This window comes from Buteo buteo, chromosome 2 (genome assembly GCF_964188355.1).
Source record: "Buteo buteo chromosome 2, bButBut1.hap1.1, whole genome shotgun sequence".
Classification (NCBI taxonomy): domain Eukaryota; kingdom Metazoa; phylum Chordata; class Aves; order Accipitriformes; family Accipitridae; genus Buteo; species Buteo buteo.
Genome location: NC_134172.1, coordinates 5,050,603 through 5,072,981, shown reverse-complemented (window position 1 = coordinate 5,072,981; position 22,379 = coordinate 5,050,603). Strand labels below are relative to the sequence as shown.

The window sequence follows — 22,379 nt, the reverse complement described above, 5'->3', positions numbered from 1 at the left end:
TTTAAAGTACCATTACTCTTCTAACTTGGTACTGTGTAATACATGGCATTGGTACCTATCTTTTGTTTATAAGAAACTGGAATTTTTCTGTGTCACTAGATACAGTGGAATGTATTTTCAGACCTTTGCATAAATTTTTTTTGAAGTGCAAACTAAGTTTCGTTTATGTAATTTTCAGTAACAGATTTGAATGACTATGTCATAGTACTTCTCTTAGGATATTACAAATATCAAGACAAATAACTCACTGCTCATATCATCAAGAAATATGTACCATTTAGTGAGTGTTACAAGCATGGTAAGTAATTATTTACATAACTGGCATAGTTCTGCATGAATAGTTGAAGACAAATAAGAGTTGTTTTAGGTAATGGAATTTTCATACAGTAATAAATCTCCCTAGGATTATTTTTGTCCCAGTTTTTTAACACAAAATCAGTGGAGGGGGTTTGTTAAAAAAAAACACCAAACTTCCATGGAAGTTTCAGTTGTCATGATTTTTGTGTGCATGTTCTATTGAAAAAGCTAGATAGATTATTTAATTTTAGTTGAGAAGTTGACATTTTTTACATTCTCAAATCATGTTGAAATGCTTCTGTTTGGGTCAGTTCTTCACCATGTGCCCACAATGCTGACCCTCTGGGGACCCTTGTTAAATATCTCTTCTATAAATAATTGGCATTTCTTGTAAGCAAGCTGAAGACTAAGGATGGAATAATCTTGAACCATGGTTATCATAAAATGACATTGTCTAAGATGCAGAGGTATGTCCAGTGAAACCAAACCAAAGCATTCACATTTGGCTCAACAAAAAGAAGACTGGCATTTTGGTTAATGAATATTGAAATGTTTCTTTCAATCAAAAATATTATTTCAGATGTTTTCTCTTCCATGAAAATTTCCAGTGTTTACTAAAGCTTTCACTTCAGGATGTAATTAGAAGAAAATAATAATACCTTATTTTATACGGTGGGGAAGCATTAATTACAAGTTAAAAGGAATAGCACTGAATGTGGAGTAAATGGTGAGGTTGATTAACTGAAGGATAAGTACCACTGTACCAAGACCTGTGCAGTTCAACCCATCCAGCACTGATCTAGAAGAAGTGCAGGGTAATGAGACCACAAAGCTTACAGACTTCCTCAGAGCAGTCACATCTGTGGACAGATGCTTCCCATGTCTGTAAGATGGAAGATGGCATGCAGTTGTGACCATGCCACATAACTTGGGAATGATAGCTGCAGTAGTTGGTGCGGTTCAGAATGATCAAGACCTGTTAGCACCTTCTTAAGTCTGTGACTAAGTTCTAGCAGTTCAGAAGGATCTCATAGTGCCAACACTGGAATAATTTCATCTAGGGTTAGCCTTCTAAAAATTACGCCAAGTCTCAGTCTTCCCACCTCCCTCTGTAATCAGTGAAAAGAGAGAAGCTTCTCTAAGAGAGAGTCATCCCATCCAAAAATAAGTGCCAAGAAAGGTGAGGAGGATTGCTGTGGGCAGCGCCTATCTTTTTTGTTTGATTTTGAAGGAGAACTACTAGCTAAGACTCCTATTTCTTAGATTTTTGCTATTTTGAGGGTAATGATCTATCTTACTTTATTTACTTTCTATGGAAATACTGGCATCTAGGCTTCTTTTACGCTCAGCAAAGAGAAAAAGATCATGATTCATTTGACTTATTTTGAATGTCTAGCTTAGAATGAGATAAATCATGTCCTGAAATGCTTACTTACCTCCCCTCTATAAAAAGAAAATCTCAATTACCTAATCATATAGAGGCTTTACACTGTAAACATCAAGTGGTGAAATGAATTCTGTCATATAGTAACTGGTCAATAAAATCGGAGATGAAATTCAGTGCAAAGCGTTATACATGATGAAAAAAGATTCTCAACTATACTTACCTAGTGATGGGCTTTAAATAGGCTATTATAAAAAAGGAGAGAAATGCTGGCACCACTACTAGTAATTTAATTATCTGAACATATCAATTCAAAAAAGAAATAATGTGTTGGGAGTTAAGGTGATAAGAAGTGAGAATAGAATAAAAACTTGGTAATGTTTTTGCATAAATACATGATCTTCTCATGTCTCTATCTTGCATGTAGTCTTGTCTCCCCCAGTCAGAAAAGAAACATGGTAGAAGACAAAAACCAAAGTTTCCCTTTAGTGTGGACTAGCTTCCGTGTGAGGACAGATAAAATCTTTCCTCTTCAGCACTGAAGAGGAATAACTTGGATGTGATAAATATTTAGACTTCCATGATAAGGTTGAATAAGGAGTGATTATACATTATTTCTCAGAGTCCAAAAACTTAGGGGATGTCATGGAAATGGTCAGGCTTCTATTTCAAAACAAACCACAGTACTTTTTTTCCACAGCATAAGTAACTGTCAGTACTGGGAGATGAGGAGGCCAAAAATATGAAGATGTTCAAATAAATTTAGACAAATTACTGGAACATGCATTCTTCGGTATCTTTAAACTCACCTGTCTAGATGTAATCTCCATGCACCCTGTTTTTGTGTTCTGCCTTGATGTTTGCTATTGCTGCTGCTGACTGGATGCTGGGATAGGCTGACTTTTGGTCTGGCTCCATAATTTTTACATTGTTACTGATTTTTCATGTAAATGGAAATTCCAGATTTCAGCTAGGTCTATCAGGGAGTTGTTCTAAATCACTGACAATCTAAGTATTTTTATTTAATGGGGACGCATGCCAGGAAATGCAGGGGTTTGCACTGCTTTGTAGATTTTGGTAATGAGTTTATCATACTCCATGCACTAATGATCATCACTGGTAGGACTGATAACAAATGGCCAAAGAGGAGTGAGAATTCCTGAGGAAGTTGCTGAGAACGTGTTGTTGCTTCTGGTACAGGAAGGAATGCTAGTCACTAACAATTGTAACCTCTTTTTTTTTTTTACAACCAGTGAAAAATTAAAAAATAGTGGGCGTATTGTACTAGCTCAAGGGACCAATCTTCCTGAATGTGCAAAATGTGTACTAAAATCTTCATGTTGTTAAGAGCTACAAGATATTTTCCATGTACCTGGGAGAGACTGGGCTTAAAGGTGGGCTGCAAGCCCCCTTGTGGGCCTCACCATTGCACCCAAGAGCGGCACATTGCATGCAGGAAAGATGAATACTCAGGAGTGGTTTACACTGACCCAGTAATGGCAGCTTCAGTAAACTCCACAGTCTTACTGAAGTTACAGCATGTACTGGAACTGCAGCACAAGCTTTCTCTGCTAGATGCTGTCTCATCACCTCTAACTCTTGGCACCTTCCTCACTGAGCTTACTCATGCAAAGCCATTGCTATATTGGGATGTGGCTGATTCTGATCCATTCATTGAAAAGCCTTCTTTAAATTTCAACTTCTTACCAACCAGTCACACTGTCTGTTTTCATTGCTGTATTTTTCTTAATCAGTGCAATAGCTTTATTGCATAAAACCATCATTACTAGAACCTATTAGAGCAAAGAACATATTGAATGAGAAAATTCCTTGGGTCAAATTCCTTTGTGGAAAAGCAGTGTACTGCCGATTTCAAGCTGCCTGGAGAAAATAAATGGAACCTCATCTGACACACAGACTCATTGTGTTACTCACAAATTTGCTGACCAATAGAATCAAAACACCAGTGTTTGCAATCTTTTTTGTCGACTTAGGGATACATTATCACTTACTGATAACAGATCACAAATGTAATTCTACAGTCAGCATTGGTCACTTGGGTATCTTTTCAAATTTTTCTCTTAAGTGCTTGTGTGAGAATAAAGAAAACAATGGCTTTATCTGTGAAAAAAAAGGAAAATGATTTTGCAAGTCAAGAGAAGGGTGTGTACTTCATTAAGGCTGGCCACTTATAAACCTAGGAAAATATGCATCAACACCTTTTTCCTTATTGTGATCCCACAACTCTAATAACTATCCTTCTGTAGTGTTTACTGCACCAGAAATGTGTACAGTCCTGTTTCAAAATTATTTGTGCTGTTTCCATTTCTGAATTTGGGAGTTTTCATTGTTTTGGGTTTTTTTCTTTTCTTTTTTTTTTTTTTTTTTTTCCAAGAGCCAATGTCTTTTTATTAAATGGAATAAACCATGTTTTGATTCCTTATCAGTCTAGGACTTCTCACATCAAATAAGTCTGCCCCTAGTTATTAGTAAATTATCTAGTTCTCTGAAGTCTTCTATCAATTAACAATTTTTTACTAAGCGAATCATATGATTAAAACCATGTTGTTCTGTGCCCTTGAGTACTTATTCTTCATTCCTGTGGTACCCTTTTACTGAACCAGGGAAGTTAAATTTCCTTCATCTTTCATTCTAATCCATCCTTGAAATAAACACACACAAGCATTAAATCATGTTAGTAGCTGTCCAGTATACCTATTTCATCTCAAAAAATATCCTTCCCATAATAAATGAACCTGAGCTGCACTTGACATGTTATAGGGGAGAGAAGTTTTTACTTGTTTGAACTTCAAGTGAGAGGAAAGCCTGATCAGTCAGGCTAAAGGGCCAGAGGCTACAATCCCTCTCTGGCTATGCAGAGCATCTAGCTTCAGCATTTACAGAACTATTATACCTTCTTGAACGAAAAACTTGCTCATCTAAAGAATCTGTTTTTTAAGTGCTCAGAGGATGTTGGATGAACTATGCGTTGTTATCATTATTATGCCCCGTACTATGCTCAAGTATATCCATTTGTCAACCTGGTTTTACTTCTGTAATTATTTTTTGGGTTGCAAGCCATATTCCAAGAATCTTCCTGCTTTGGTCCATTGGCAAAGTATTTTTATCAATTTTTAAAAAAATATAACAGTTCTGTCTTTACTCATCTCCATAGGACAGCATTTCGCTATGAGACGTACTGTTATATATGTACATTACATATTTATAGTACAGTAATACCTATGGGCTGTAATAAAGATCAGAAGCTCTCCTTGCCAAAGAGTCAGAAAGAGCAAAGCCACATCCAGAGTAACCTCAGCATGCCACTTACTACTCCCCAATTGCTCTGACCTCATATGCACTAACTTATAGGGCAAACAGATGTGTTCATCCTTGTTTCACACAGAAGAAAGTTATCTCAGATTTGCTGTAGGGTAAGAGCATGTGTATATGCAATTACTACGGGTCATGCTCTACCTGGCCTCAAGATCAGTTGTTTACCCATAGCCACACAATTCCTGCTTTATAGAATTTTCACGGAACAGGAGGGACATGTCACAAATGGGAAGCAGAAGCCTGTGGGAATTGATTTATCAAAGAGCTTCCAGATACGTATGATTTGTTGGGCATGTGCTGTAAGCATGTGAGCACATTGCTTTACTGTGGCCAGAACAAGGTGCCACAAATCAGAGAAGAAACTGTACATTGACTGCTGAACTTTGGCATCTCTAGCCATGATCTTACCTGCCTTTCAGACATGATTTGCTGGTCCATTTTCATCTGGATTATTTCATATTGCTGCAAGGACAGAATAACCACTCTTAATTAACCATACACTTCATTATGATAAAGAATCTTAAGTAATCTCAAATAACGATATTAAAATTATAAAATATTAGTGCAATTAAAAAATATTGAAAGCCAAGCTCTGGGAAGACTACCTTTACTCAATAAAATAAGTTTTTATTGAGATGTGTAACAGAAGATAATTGTCATTGTAGTAATCTGTATCAAGCCATTTTTTTCTGTATCCTTTTCTATATCCTTTCTGAATCCTTTTCTGTATCAATTATTGTGACATAATCCTGATTCTGACGTGTTACTTGACTTTTAAACTCTTTCAGTCACGTAGGACATTGAAAAAGAAAGTGATGCTCTGTTGCATGAATTGTGGGTGGAACAATGGGTCCTCCACCCTCAATCCACTTTCCTTAACTGACACCTTTTCCTGTCTCAGAACCAATCTCTAATTTAGAGTTCCCCTAAAATGCACCTACTCTCCTCATGCTATTTGGCTGTTGAAGAAAGGCTTTCTGTAAAATGACCATTTGGCTTGTCCAATGGTAAAAGCAATTACAACTTCACATAAAAGATCCAAACACATGGGACATACTCAGTTCTTGATGGAAATATGAGCTAGTTTTCTGGGAAAACTTTTTCAAAGGTAGTTCCCCCCCCTTCTTGAGAACGCCTGGGAGACCAACAGCAAGGGGAAATTACGTGTGTGAGCAGTTTTCACTCAGTGTTTACACTTATGTAATATAAATACATGTCATCATGTATTTTACAGCTTAGTCTTTTGGTGTTTGAAAAAGATAGGGAAGCAGCTATTTTTAAGGGGAAACAGCTGTCAATTACGTTACAGTGCTAAAAAACAAGCAGCTTGACCTAACTGAAAAATCCATATTTGAGAGTCTCGGACCTCTCCAAGATCCATTTGTGATTTTACAACATGGAGGAAGCATGAGATTAGATTTACCGAAAGCAGTGGGAGGAGAGCAAATAGGAGAGTTTGTGTGGGATCCAGTCCTTGGTAGGGAAGAATTGAGTCCTTGTTTGTTTGGGTAAGTGAACTTCTGTGCCTCCTGCTTGATAGGTTGCATGCAATACATAATCTTCAGGATCTTCCTTGTCTTCGAGGCTCTGTTGTGTAAATTAGACAGAGGCCCTTTTAGCTGGAGTGTTCACTGGGCAAGTATATATATATATACTGGGTATCCATTCTTTTGGTGTGGATATACAACAGAAAGATTTCTTATGGCAACAGGGGAAAAAATCCAGATTGTTCCTCCAACACATCCAGTTCCTTCTAGAACAGATCAGGATAAATCATAAAGCTGAGGAACATGCCTGAAGAGAAGGAAGCTTATTAGCTCATTCTCTGGAGAATTTTCTGATCTCTAAAGAAAGAGTGCAAAGGAATGAAAAAAGTGTAGTGAGCAACAAATAGCTCTAGCACTAGTGGTCTGAGTCTTGGTGTTGGAAATAATGTGATTCAGACAAGGTCAGACCTAGACCTTGAGTCACGGAAATTAAACAACAAGCAATTTCTGTATCATATCAATAAAAAGATATCAGGAAAAGATGTGAAGTTTCTGCGTAGAGTGGATGTGGGTGATATTAGGAATAATGTAAAGAATGCTCCAGATCTAAATTAATATTCTGCCTTACATTTCAGTAAGGAGAACACCATGGTGCAAAGTCAGGATAGATAACTGGAATCCATGCATAGAAATTGAATTCATTTTGTGGGAGGTAGAACTGAACCTGAAAAAGTGATGGCCACACAACATGAAGGAAAAATTAAACCAAGTATCTTTTTGCCTATATTTCATTCCTAAACTTATGCAACACTTTCTGATCTCTCTCTTGCTTTGTCAGACTTTATGAATGAACTTGATCCTAAAATCTTACATGCTTTGTCATACTATACCTCTTGCCCCATTAAAACGTACAGTAACATTGCATCTCTGGTGCAGTAAGTCTGGAGAATCGGATGCTCCCCATCTCCAAATACTGAAATAACTAATATCTAAAATCACAGATACAATGACAATGATGCTTTATACCTTTTCACAATAGAGGTCACCATAGCTGTGTAATAGCAAAAAATGCTTACATTTAAGAAAGATAGAAAAGCAGACCAAGCAACTTAGCCTTTATCTCAGCAGGTTGAAATTCTGTAGGCAAAATTCTGAAAAGAGAGTCCGTAACTACAGAGATAATGGAAAATGGCAGGGAATGCATTCTGATTTTATAGAAGATAAGTTATACAAAACTGAACTAATATTCTACTTTGATAAAAGAGCTGCTTTTTTGAAGTGGGAAATGAAATAGATGAATTCTGGGAAATGAAATAGATGAATTCTATCTGAACTTCAGTAGAGCATGCAATTATAGTACCAAATGGAGAATTGTTAGTTAAACTGGAAAAAAAAAAAAAAGAATAAATTTAGTTAATGGAGAGGTAATAAGAGAGTTTTGTATTTGATATCATGCCATATGAGAAGTCATTTGCTAATGTGAAAATAAGGGATCTTAAGAATTGTAAAGGTGATAAAGGAAAGGGACTCAGAAAAGGATTACCAGTGTGGGGAAGGTTACTGATAGAGTTCCTCAATGATCAGTCTGGCATTAAACTTAGTTTTTATTCCCTACAGTAATGTTGGAAAAAGGGAGTGGTGTGCTAATGAAATGTACTGATGACTCAAAAGTTGAAAGGCACTGTCAATACAGAGAACAAATTGTGTTGTACACGAAGAGTTGGCTCAGCTTCATGATGAGGATAATAAAAAAAGAATTTATTTTAACTACAGAAGGTACGAGGTCATGCAAACAGAGACTACTCACTACTGTACTGTGGGGGTTCATAAGTTGTGAACGGCAGGATGAGGAGTTGAGAAGAGCAGTGGAGTACATGGTGACTTTGAGCTAGCATTATAAAACAGCACTGGATCTGCTCTTAGGGTATATCAGTATAAATAGTTTTAGGAGGTGAAGAAGTATTTATAGATTGTGCAAGGCACTGATGTATCCTCATTGAAACCCCATGTCAAATTGGGTTCACTCATTAAAAATGGGAGAGGTGTAGGGAAAGGGAAGACCAGGGGAATGAGAAATCTGCCTTATAAAAGAAGAACAAACATTTTTATCTTTTCTAGCCTAAAAAACAGATTTTGAGAGGGGACGTAACGATTTTCTAAAAAATGGGAGGGCAGCAGTTGTAAGTAAACAAGAAGGACTGAGAAGAATTGTTGAATTTAAAGAACAATAATAGTACAAAATAAAAGTGTATCAGTAAACTTATCCTGTGACTCAATAAACCTAGTCAAAGTGCGACTATATTTCAGGTTCCTAAGCTACCACTGAGAAAAGTATGGAAAGCCAAGAAAGCAGCTAAGAAATATTTTCTGTGAAAGACAGTAACTGGGATGGCTGGATTTTACCTGCCAGATGCAGAGAACATCATCTTCCTTTTTTCCCCCTCTCTGCAATGCTGCTCTATCCCAGTATGTGATACGGCTGTAGTCCACTCTGTGGCTAATATAAACACAGAGTATTGTTCTGAGAAGTATCTGAGATATGTGGATTTAATTGTCCCTCAGTTCCATAAGACTGTCCATGTAGCATCAAAGGAAAGGTCCTATTAGCCTGTCTTTGATAGTGGAAAGCTGTGGCTGCTGAGGGAAACTGCGTAAGAAATGGGGTGAATATAGAGCAATTATTCTGCTGGTGTATTCTTTATGTTTCCGATAGTCAGTAATTCAGAGACTTCCTAAACTGGAAGTTGTATCCGGACCACTGAGTTTATTAGCCCTTGATGAACCTATCCTCCATGAATTTTTCTAAAACCTTTTTGAACCCTTTAATTCTTTTGGCTTTCGCAACATCCTGTGGCAATGAGTTCCCCAAAGTAGTTAGGTGCTTTCTGAAAGAGTTTTTCCTTTTGTTTGCTTCAACTGGTTGCCCAATAAGTCTACAGAGTGTTGCCTAGTCCATGTTCTGAAATGTAGTGAGTGAATGTTCCTTAATAATCTCCTTACTATTGAGGAGTTTTTGAACTTCTGTTGCAGTCCATTGGTTGTGTCCTTTGGTACTGAAAAGGTCCTAGGATCTATGAAGTCTCTTCTTACACGAAAGCTGCTCCATATCTTGACAGTGGTTTCCTCTGACCATCTGAATTTCCTTTGATTCTACTATATCTAAATGCTTAAATTCTCTAACTGTTGAGCTAAAATTTATAACAAAGTGACTGAAACCGAGTGTTCATGCATTGTTTTTAATTCGCTTGTCCAACTAAGGAGTCTTTTTTAAAGGCTGGCTACAGGGTGTTGTCATTTCTATAGCAACCTTATTTCTCATCGTGTGATCTAAGAAAAATATAGTCAGCCTGTCTGCAGTGCTGGCATATTTGTGAGTATGATTTATCTGCCCAGTCCCTGCTATAGAGCAGTTAGATGGCCATGCCTGAGTCATGGCAGGCTCCCTTTACTTTATGGTCATCAGATGGAGAAGATGCATTTTCCAGTAGACTTTCTTCCTCTACTCTGCAAATGATCTAAGCAAGGTCACATAAACTACCTTCAGGATGTACCAGTTTCTTTCCATGTACAAAAATGTAAAGAAACCCAGACTGATTAGCTGATGTTTATGTGTCCATCTTTAGATAGAAAAAAATAGTGATATGAAGCCCATCCCTAAGTGTTTGATTAGCTTTGTCATCTTCCCAATCTTGTTTTTTCCCTTTCCTTCAGGAAATCAGTGCATTTCAGAAATGAACTCTTTTGACCTTAGGGGCATAAAGTATATTTATTAAAAAGACTCCAAAGATGTGAAAGAACAAGTGTGATTCTACTACAAAATAGAGCAGTAACAAAAACACTCTCATATTTTTGCCAAATTTCAGCCAGTGTACTGTCATACTGTGTACTATTCAGCTGTTTGCTAAACGTAAGATCAACATGGTTAAGCAAATCTGGGTTTAGTATCTTTGCTTAATGTGTGGTGCTCAGGAAGTCATACTGCATTCAGTAAGAGGAAGGATAATTTATTTTAAAAAATGAAATAGGAGGTTGAATGTGCCAATAGATTAATCTCTTTTCACATCAGATCTATCTCTCTGAAATATAAATACTTCCTACAGTATGTTAGCACCCTGTAGCAGCAGAGCTGATAAATGTGCATGATTACCTCAGTACACGTACATTTTAAGAACTTTGTGAAATTAGCAGGTACATTAAAAAAGTGATAAATAAAGAATCAAGCCACTTCCTTGCTTTCAGTGGTTTGAATCCCAAACAGCAATCTTTTTTTTTTTTTTTCAGAGGGGCTCTTCCCTTCTTTTTTGAACATTCATTTGAAAGCTTTGCAGTGTGCCAGTATAAAAAAAAAATATTATGGAACATTTACACAATAAGCCAGTCACCCATCCTGTCATTTTCCACATCCCCATTGTAATTATTTGAAATCCTTATGCTTGAAGACGAGTTTTTCTCCCTCCCAACCCAAATTCTATTTTCGGAGTAGACTTGTAATTGTGTGTTTGTTAATATAGCTGTCTGTTGCCATGAACAAAGTGAGGTCACCAATTTTCTATTACAGCTTTGCCACAGAGTTAAGGACTGTAAAACAGCTAGCACTTACTTGAATGCACTATTTTTTTTTTTTATATTGTTTTATTTTGTTCTGCTATCAATCCAAACAATATCTAGGGTAAATAACTGACATGAACTTTTGTATTTAATATTCAATGCTCAGATGTTCTCCATTTAAGGCTTGGCAAGAATTTTCCTGGAAGTAAATTGAGAATTAATGTGTATGAAGCATTTTTAAAATATATTAATTATCTAACTCAGTGTTATTTGCTAAGAAAAAGTTAATCTGTTTACAGATTATATAATATTGTAGCATCCAGTGCTTAAAATATTTATATTTTGTATTTTTATTTATGTACTTTTAAAACTTCAGTAGAGTTCATACAGAACACTATAAAATATTTTATCAATGCATCATCAGTACTAAGGTTTATACTGACATTATGGTTTCTTCTAAGTCTGGTATTTTTGTTCATCTGTCTTAAACTCTTAGAATATTTTTTTTATAACTGGTATATCCCGGAATGGATGAATGAATTGAAAACATGAGGCAGATTCCTAATAAGAACTGTCATGGCTACCTTGAAGTCAGCAAGTTATGTCAGTATGGCTGTGACAATTCAGAGCAGTCAAAGGTTTGGCTCAGAACATCTATACATCTTCAGTACTTTACATCCTTAATAAACACATTGTTTATAACTTGAAACTAACAGTTTCAACAAGGCTGGTTAACACAGAATCACCAACAGGAGCATGAAGAGAAAATGAGATTTATAATATATAATGATATTTTTTGAAAGGCTATTTCAGGCATTCCTGCCCTAAACCCAGCAGCATTAACAAACATGAAAAAATATGTATAATTCACACCAGATGTATTTTGCTGATTTCTGTCATGATGAGATTTCTCCAGTTGCTATAAAGTAGATATTTGCTCTGAAGCCCCTTTACACGTTTTGGTTTTGCCACATAATGATGTTCATTTTATGCAATAATAATGTGAGAAAAAAGTGTTTGGTTGCTTGCTGAATGAAAAGATAGTTAAGCCCCCGTATAGGTACCTCACCCTGATCACCCTATTATGGGGAGGCCCAAAAAGATTTACACAGAAATATTTTTTAAAAGAACAGTACAAAATTAATTAACTATTTGGAGATGAGTTTTGCCATGTTATTTAGGTTCTGTGAGCATATAAAAATACATCCATATTTTGTCGAGATATCAGAAAAGCAGGCCTAAGCAATTCCAGCACTGCTGAAAGGAGAATTCAGCAATTCAGGGGTCCCAGGGCAAAACCTGAAACACAGTAAAAGTTGAAACTATGCCTTTACGCACATTAGGAAGTATGTTAATCTGACTCTATTTGCTGCTGTCTCTCTCTCATCTCAAGAGGCTGCTTCTGCCTTAGAAGAAGCCACAGCTTCCCTCACTCCGTAGAATATTCACACTTTCTGCTCCCTGGTTTCAGTACAGACGTAAGCCACATTACTTTACACACAGTACAACTGAAAATAAAAATCAAGCTGGGAGATCTTACAGAGTGATCTGAAATTTAGCAGATCTCATTGTCAACTTCCTGATTATCTGTCAACTCAGGAAATGATTCCTGCTGAAGGTTGCACTTAAGCATATTTGAACACATGCTTAATTTTAAATATTTGTCCAGGAGATTTTAAAAACCAGTATCTTGCTCTCTGCATAGTTTTTTTCACAGACTTTACAGTATTACCAGGTGAGGCAAACACCGCCATTCTGCACCAGAAGTCAACATATTCCTAGCTCACTCTCCAGTTAAGTATTTAAGTACTACAATGACACTGGAAAATACTGATAATATTGCAAGAGGAAAAAAATATTTACCGTTAATGCTGTTCTCTTTGTCTTAGTTCTCTTAGTGTCTTTTTACTGACCTGTGTTTCTGTGAAAGCAGCATGCAGAACACTGAGTTGTAAATTAAGAAGAAGGAATTCAGTAGAGTCAAGCCTTTAACTCATTGTCTGATGGTGACCGGGATCCTTAAAAGTCTCCTGGCTTAAAATTAATGGGGTTTTCTGTTTTAAAGTGATTTAAAAATTATAAATGGAAAATTCCATAGAAGGACAAAGTAGTATTAGTAGTAATGATTTATTCATTACATCTGTTTTGACATCTGATAGCCAAGACACCAGAATGAACAAATGCTTCAGATTTGCTTGTCATCAATGAATATCTTCACAGCCTGGCAGGAAACAAACACATTGTTACCATTATCTGATACTTTTACAATGTATGAAGTGTACTTGCACTTAAAAGCTGACACCTTTTATTATAACACAATAAGTACACCTGCACAGAAGCTGGTAAGTCTTTGGCAGGTATGAATAATAATCTTAAAACCATTTAGAATAGGTGTAAAACTCATAGCTATATGCCTGACGTTTGTTTCCTCATTAGCAGAGATGATTTGAAAGGCAGATGTTCTTCTTCTTGAAAATCTGAGATACACCTCTAAACTCCCATATTGTTTGTACCTACAGATGAAATTAGAACTTCCTCCTATTGTCTTTGTCGTATGTCCCATCGTCCCTAACTGACGCATATTGTATAGTCTACTCATTTCAAACAAGGCTATGGCGTTTTCAAGATGAAACTGTTTCTAAAACTAAAAAATGGCCAAAATCCAAAGATTATTATCACCTCATCCATTCCTTGCAATGTTGCATGAGAGAGTTTTCCATATCACAGGCACACTTTCCATGGTCTTTTCTTTGATTTCACACTAGCAAGAGATGTTATTATGGCACTTTGTTATGATTGAGACTAACTTGTAAATTATCTTTAAAATAATTTTTTAAAAAAGGGAATTGTGATTCAATGGCTATGACTTGATTTGAATGATTTTAAGTATCATTAGGGCTGGAAATCTTAGAAATTTTATATTGCATTCTGATTTTGGCATTCAAAAAAATCCCATGAGAAAATAATTATTTACAGTTTGGGTTGAAGACAGGGAACGTCCCAGCTTTTTACTTAAGAAATTAATTTTTTAACAGAGCATGTATAGCAACGTTGAAGGGAAATCTCTAGCTAGCTCTACTCCAACCACATCTATTCAACTCTTACTTTATCACAAACAAAATCTTTTGGTTTTGTTTTTTTTTTAAATAATTGTGCTAATTGCCAGAAAACATGAGTAATTGGGTGCATAGAAGATTTTACAAGTCAAATGAGAGTGAGAAGGCCAGGTGTATGTAGAATAACTAAGTTTTAATTGATGATCATTCAGGCATTCTCTTTACCTTTGTAACAATATCAAAATAAGGATGTAGCCAAAACAACTGAGACCGACATATTTTATACTGATGGGAAATAGCTTTTTTATGAACCATAGAATTAATCTGTGGAGTTTATTGCCATAGCTGTCCCAGAATACAGTACACTGTTTTTTCTCAAAACTAGATTAGACATTTATTTATGTATGAAATAATGTTTGCAATTACATTTTATCTGCAGGATAAAAATGATCACGGTTACAATCTTATTTATTAGGTCATCAACCAATCACTAATTCAGTAATTTCAGGAGTATGGGAGAGGGAATTTGGTTTGGGGAGATATTACACCATAATTATCCATAGTGCAATTTCATGGACTTTTCTCTTTGATATCATAAAATAGAAGAAGGGTCATCTTCAGTTTGTGGGTATATTCCAAGTACTGATGATAGGCATAAGAAATACATGCATTTGTGAGAACATCTTATCTGAGTACTGGAATAGGTTGCCCAGGTAGGTTGTGGAGTCTACCTCATTAGAGATATTAAAAAACTTATCTAGACATGGTCCTGGGCAACTGGCTCTAGGTGGCCCTGCTTGAGTGGTGGGGTTGGACAAGGTGACCTCCAGAAGTCCCTTCCAACCTCAGCCAGTCTGTGATTCTCTAATTCTGTAAGACAAGTGGTCCACTAGTTCTAATTTCTAAAGTTCTAACTAGTGGTGACAATGGCTTCTTTTCTCCTATACAACTATCTTATTTAGTCTAGCTGTAACAAACTTTTGCTTGCCACAGGTTTAGTTGATATATACACTTTTTTTTTTTGCCATGCAAAAATGACCTTGAAAGAATTTAAAAATGTAGAGATATATTTATTGTTGGGAAACAGTTTGGGTTTTTTTCCCCGAGATTTAGACATTAAGTCTAGTGAAAAAAAGCAATTGTATTTAAATATTGTCCACTCCTTTTCAGGGTGCGCAATGATTTTGATGTACTTACAAACCGATTGATTGGCAGCCATGGCTATTGTACTCAGGTAAGTTAAGTGTGCAGTCTTGGGGATGTGATATGCCTCTGCATGCAGAGCTGTGAACTGACATCTGTGAAGAGATGGCATTTCTTATTTTAAGTTCCTTAGGTTTTCCTTTTTCCCCATAATGTCAAGCACCTTCATCCTTTATTCTTTTTTCCTTGTGTTTTGGCATATTGTTGTCTTTGCTTTCAGAGCCTCTGCTTTTTGGCCTATTTTTCTGCTCTGCGTGTGTCTGTACCTATGTGTGCATGTGCTCATACTCCTCTCATCTGCCTCTTTTGAACTCCTTAGTTTATTTTGGGGCTGAGATACTGCTGAGACTGCAAGCTGAGTTTTCTCCATGCCATTTCAGAAAGGTGGCTGAGGGTGCATGTGCAATTTTATAGCTCCTCTGTAAACAATCACTGCCCAGCTAACTGAGCTGATGCTGACTTAAGCTAACTGGTGCTTCAAACTGGAGACACTGATTTATTAAATACATGTCTGAAAGACATGTGGTGCTTGAAAATAAGCAGTCTGAATTGCTGTCTGACACTTAAGACCACAACTGTATGTAGTCTAAATTCCAGCTCATGTCCTGTACCAAATGTCTTCCACTGGCTGGCTCTAGGCCTGCAGAGGTATCCACTCAGTTGGAAATGCTTTGCCTTGGACATGTAGGTGGAGTGTAGATCCCAGAATTCTGGGACATGGATTCCCCCAAAGCTGGGACGTAGGCAGTTGTGTGGTCTGAATGTGGTCCACAGCCATTAAATGTATTGCCATTTTGGCTGCAAAAGGCAAGCTTCATGTTATTCTCTGGTACTGTTGCTAGAAGACTTTTATACTGTGGTTACATGGTGATTCCTCAGGAAGGTGGTGGAACATCACTGGTGGATTAGAACTCCAAAAAACATCAGTAAGAACCTATAAACTTTGGAGAGTCCTTCAAGAGAAACATGGGGCTATAAATGTGTGCAGTATTTTTAAAATCATACGTCAAATCCAAACTGGCAATACCACTATTATTCATGTCTTCGGGCATGGTAATTTGGAATATTTTTTCTGGAAGCTTTCTTCATGTTATTTCCCCTCATGTTTCTTGACATATGTTATTTATTAATAGTTAGCTGGTTCATTGCTGTAGCACAGTCTGCTGCTAGATATTATTATGTGCTGTTACATTCTAGCTGGCCCTTGTGAGATCTTATGCTAAACAAAATGTCTAGTGTCCCTGTTCCTTGTACTTTACACACACTCACATGCGCACATGCACACACACACACAACCTCTCTCTTGTATTTAGCCCCTGACACACCCGTACTTCTAGTTCAATTGGAGAGAAAATAATCAACAATCTGCTATACAAAATATGAGTATATTAGTGATATGGACCAGATGTGAAGCCATATGGGTGAATGTCTTACTGAATGAGACTTACGTTCATCCAGAAATAATCTGTGAGGGAAAAAAAAATCTTTTAACAGATCTCATCCAACATACGAAATAAATCACTAAGCACATGCAGAAATATCAGATAGTACTGTACAGGCTTTTAATTTATATCATTCATGCTGTAGCTTTCATTGTAGAGAAAAAGGGACACCAAAATGTTTTAATTCAAAAAAACCCCAACACTAATATGAGAAGGTTGAGAGTTGGATGTCAGAGTAAATGGGCTATCAGCAGTTTGGAAGGATGAACATTGAAAACTCCATTAATATTTCCTCATTTTACTTTGGGAGTAGACTTTCCTCAAAATATCTGGAAAAATTTTTATAAGCAATCCTAATCCTAACCCTAAACTTAAAGCCACCACATAAATTAGGGGTCTGGTACATGTGTCACTTTATCAGTCCTGAATCAATCTTGTACTGATGTCTGGTAGAGACAAGGTGTTTAACTACTGTTTGTTTGTTTGTTTTTTAAACATGTCACAAACAGGAATTGGTGAACTTGCTTTTGACTGGCAAAGCTGTGTCCAATGTTTTCAACAATGTGATAGAGCTGGACTCTGGAAATGGCAATATCACAATATTGAAAGGTATCACAAGCCGCAGTGATATTGGTTTGCTGTCTCTCTTCGAGCACTATGATGTTTGTCAGGTATGCTTTCCATTCTTCTGATTTTAATTATAAAGGAAACAATTCAATTTAAAATTGTCTTGGAGTGAGTATAGCAGCTAAGAAATCATGGGCTTGACTCAGTTGCTCAGTCAGAGGCATCTAGCACTCTTTTAGATGCCCCAAGGCAAAGCATGGTCTCTCTTCTGGATGCAGGTTCTGTGTCACAACTGCCACCCCTTGGTGAATGACTTGGGTAGTCCACAGCATCTCAAATCTTACATGCCTGTGTCATTTCTAACTGATCTCCTGAAATGGGAGTCAATTTACGGACTAACACACTTCTATTTAAGTGGCTGCTGTATAGATCTGTATACGTGAACTAGGACCTGCCCGGTGAAGTCTGTGGAGTTGAAAGCTGATCAGCTGACTAAACATAATTGGGTACTCTAGGCTGAGCTGAACAAGTTCCTCTGACTGTATTCACTAGCTCTCCACTGATTATAGTGTAGTTGAAATGCCCAGCTCACATGTGGACACCTATATCTTAGTCATGTATATGTAAGCAACTGAATCTGGAGCTGAAACTCACCCTAAGTATTCAGTTTTCCATGAGTTCCCATGTGATGGGAAGCCAGATTGATTGAATCCTCTACTCCATTCTGTATGGTGGTCATATTGTATTAGCAGTAAAAAAACTCATAAACAATTAAAATAGCTGTCAATATAATGGGAATGTTCCCTTTAACATGTCTTTGAAATTAGTATTTTAATTGTAGTCATCATGAAAATTGAAAGATAGATTAAAAATTTCAAAGATGTGACAGCCATTAATTTACCTTTGGAAAAACTTTTATAAGGATTTCACTGGTTCTCCATCAACAGACACTGTTGTCAGGATGGACATCTTTAGGAAAGACATGCTCTATCTTAAACAGAGAATCTTGTATTTGATGCAAAGATATTATCTGAAATTCTCTTGCTTGTGTTAGATGCTAGATTAGATAATTGTAACAGTCCCATCTGAATTTTCCTCTATAAAAATTTGAATTCATTAGCAAGGAATTTGTTTGTACTTATCTAATATAAATGTGTGACTGAAAACAAAGCTTAGTTCTAACTGTTTCCCATATGGTTAAAGTCAGTTACATTTTCCTACTACTGACAAATTATAATTTTTAGTATTTTTGATTAACACAATCCTTTACATTATTCACAAGATTATAATAAGGCTTAAATTCAGTGCAGACAGCATATCTGTGTATCCAAATCAGATTAGTTCAGAACAAACTGGACTAAAAATAAATTAGCTTCTGTGTCTAGTTCAAGCTCCTTGTCCTTTTCTATAAACAATGTAACATTTAAAACCTCAAAAAATTGTTATGCATCACTGTAGCATTTTTCCATTCTCTAGTGAGGAAAATGACTTCTAAGTAGCAAAATGGTAAGTGAGGTCAGTGCAGGTAAGAGCTATTTCTTTCCCATCTGCCCTCTAAAAATAAAATAAAAAGTTACCCAGAGAATCAGACACCGTCTTCCACTTATTCTGCAAATTACATGGCGGAGGGAGCCTGTTTCTTCTACTACTGTGCTCTTGCATGGGAGCTGGACTCATGAGCAGTGATCTGTTTTCCAAGCCAGTGAGTCTTAATCAGTTACAGAAACTCCAGTAGATGTAGTTTCCTTTTTTTTCTGTCTACACTAGTTAGGCATCTGATGCAAATTGTCTTGCTTTTTATTAAGAACATCTGTGACTGCTCTGCATTTCAGTTCATATGTCTCAGTGCATGCTGCAATGCCTGCCTTCGGACTAGGACAAAAGTCAGATTCTGGTGGACTTTGGCCTCAAGTCTGGGGAGTCTTCACTGTGGCTTCAGCATGAGGGGCCAGATTCTGCTTTCTGTTACAAAGTTATACGTTTAGAACAATTTAGAAAAAAGAAATGTCACTGATAGTTTGCAGTAGTGGAACTGAGAATAGCATTTGCCTGTCATTCAAAGTGACTCTTTTCTTCCTCTCGGTGTTTCGGTAAGTGGATTCAACATCCAATTACATTGTGGCTATGAGGATGGTAACTGAAACCAGTAATGGAAAAGGACTGTCATTTTTGGTTGGTTTTTTTTTTGTTTCCAGGAGTAAGAAAATCCTGAGCATGATATATGATGAATCATAGACCTTAGCGTTGGAAAACTCCCTTTAGGTCATATCCAGTCAATCTCTCAGGGGATAAATCAGGATATTTTTATGTCCTGTTATATAGTAGACGTTCTTTTAAAAATCTGAATCCATGAAGTTCCTGCCTTTTTGTTCAGATGACTATTTATTAGTTGATCGTAGTGCATATAACTGAGATCTTACCTTTTTCCTCACACATCTCTGCTTTAAAATATGAGGAAGTGCAAATACAGATTTGCAGGTACCTGAGAATGTGAATATTTTAATATCTACTACACAGCTTGTGCTTTGGATATTCTAATATTAAATCTGACTGTTCATTTACTTAGTTTCCTCTGATTATCATTCTTACTTCTAATCCAACCTGACCCCTAAACAATTCATCCTCATCCGCTAGACATTTGCAAGCTGATGTAACAGTTCCTCCCTTTTTCATCAGTGCATCCTGTCCAAAGCTTATTTTTATTGCCCTACTCTAGACTTCTTCCAAATTACCAATGCATTTAGGAAAAGATATGCAAGATTCCAGGCTAGATGCAGTAAATCCACACAGAGAAAAATTTCTATACCATTTTATCTCCCTTGTCTAATATGTGGAGTATTTGTATATAAACCACAATTTCCTTGGCATGGCTTCTAAGTTGAAAATATCATGAGGGCATGAGAACTGAATTAATCCTTCTGTCAAACTTCAACAGTAGCAAATCAAAACAAAATGATCAGTTCTTTTTTCTCCAGTGATTGCCTGAAGAATCCCACTGTTACTGATCCATTAATCTTTCTCACTGGATCATGCCGAATGTGTTATCTTTACTGATTAGAAAAATGTGTATTTCATGTAATTTGTCTGGAATTGTTAATGTCTAATCATCACTCTTAGTCCTAATATATCACCATACTCAGTATATTTTTTGTAATGTAATTACTTGCTGAAAATTGTTTTGCAATAACAGATGGATTCATTCAATCTATTTCACATGCAAACATTTAGTTTCATAGTGAGATTCCAATTTTAATGCAAAAAGGCTAGAAGTCCAATTCTATCACTTTTTGGTAGGCAAGTTACACATCTTTGGATTTCTTTTCATTGTGCTAAGCCCATGTTTAAGCTATATTAATTCCATCTGATCTTACACATTTAACTAAGAAACCTAAATTCAGATTTAGCTTTCCTGGGATTTCTTTAGAGCTCTTAAAGCAATAGAAACATTTCCAAAATCTGGTCAGTCCATATAAAATTGATGCAGGTTTTCCTCTGTTTGGTGGGCTGCAGCATGCAGCATTTTAGCAGTAGTCTCAGGGAAGCTGAGTCATTTCTGCAGCTGGGACAAGACCTCAGAGAAAGGGGTGAGGCACAGAAGTGGGTAGGGCCAATTATAGAAGTCATGAGTGAGAAAGTCCCTGCATTTGGGTTAGAGTCTTTGGCCTAAATGCCACATTAAAATTGCAGGTGAAAAAACCTTGAATGATGGAATGCTCTTTTCAAAACTTATTGTGACATTAAAAGTAGAAACAAATGGAAACAGATGCTCTTCTTATTTATACCAGATCGTTTAAGAGACTAAAAGCAACAAAAGGGAAAGATAATCTGCATTCTCATCTGAAAAATTTAAAAGATAATACTACTATCATTAATAATGGTAATAATAACAATAAAAATATTAATATCTAGCATTTATGCATCATTTCCTATGAATAGGTCTGTGCTTTGCGAAAGACACAAGTATCATTACCATTTTATGGGGAGGGAACAGATGAACAAAAGTCAAAGTGCTTATCCCAATAAGTCATCCAGTAAGCTGGTAGCTGAACTGGGAAGAGAGTACAGGTCTTCTGAATCTTTCATTCTAAAGTTAGTATGATACCAGCTGATGAATTTGGCCATCCTTCTGAAATGCTTTTTGAAACCACTTTAGGTATGTGCTGTTGTACACAAAATAATGAAGGTATTCAAGGTTACTTGTCTCTTTTGAACCTTGCCTCTGATTCTTCTTTGTCTTCACTGATTCTCTGGTGCTTGTAACCTGTCTTGCTATTGTAGTTAAACCTCCTCTCATCTGACCTCCCAAACTCAGCCTACTCTGATTCATGACAATGTCCAAGTCTCTGCCTGAGCTGTCAGCATTTCAAGAGACTGATGCTTTTTAGTTTTTGCATTTCTGAAAATGAACAGAGAATGTGGCATTGACAAAAAAGTTATGCTCATTTTTCCTATTTCTTTTCAAAAAGAGAGAGAAATGTAAATAAACAGAATTTATTCATTAAAATTCCACAGATGGGAATTATTATCTTTGGTCCTTTTGATGAAACCAGCACACTCTGTGCTATAACAAGACCTACTTGAATTATTAAATTCAGCACACATGCTCTGTCTTCTGGCACCTCACCTGTTTATTTGCCCTGTGGAACGTCCTTCTTATAACCTTCTTCGCTGGGAAATATGTCTGCTAAACAGGCGCCTTTCTCAGTCCGATGGACTGGATTCAAGCCAGGTCATTGGTGGGGTTGCGGAGGGGGAGGTTTAGAAAGATGTTTTTAACCATCTTGTTTAAGAAACCAACAACAAAAATATGCATGTGCAAAATGGAAACTGATGGTTGGTTTTAATTTTCCACTTATTTTTCAGTAATGGGTATGCGGTAGATATTGTGCCGCCTAGATGCATTCAGCAAGGGACCCTGCTATTTATGTAAGACATTTGTGAGCGCCACTGTGGGCAAAAACATGTGATACATACAAGGTTGACTGAAATTAGGGTGACAAAGCATCAGCCAGTTAAAAAGTGTTTTCTTCATTCTTTGTTTTTACATCTCCCTTTCTAG

The 22,379-nt window shown here is 36.6% G+C and overlaps 1 protein-coding gene across 2 annotated transcripts in view; it reads left to right on the top strand.

Moving 5' to 3' along the window:
• Nucleotides 1-22,379, top strand: part of MINDY4 (MINDY lysine 48 deubiquitinase 4) — an 82,243-nt gene that overhangs the window by 39,428 nt on the left and 20,436 nt on the right. For both annotated transcript variants that reach the window (XM_075044399.1, XM_075044389.1), the window contains exons 14-15: nt 15,279-15,342; nt 17,263-17,424. In XM_075044399.1, the coding sequence (XP_074900500.1) occupies nt 15,279-15,342; nt 17,263-17,424 (226 nt within the window). The remainder of the gene's footprint in view (nt 1-15,278; nt 15,343-17,262; nt 17,425-22,379) is intronic.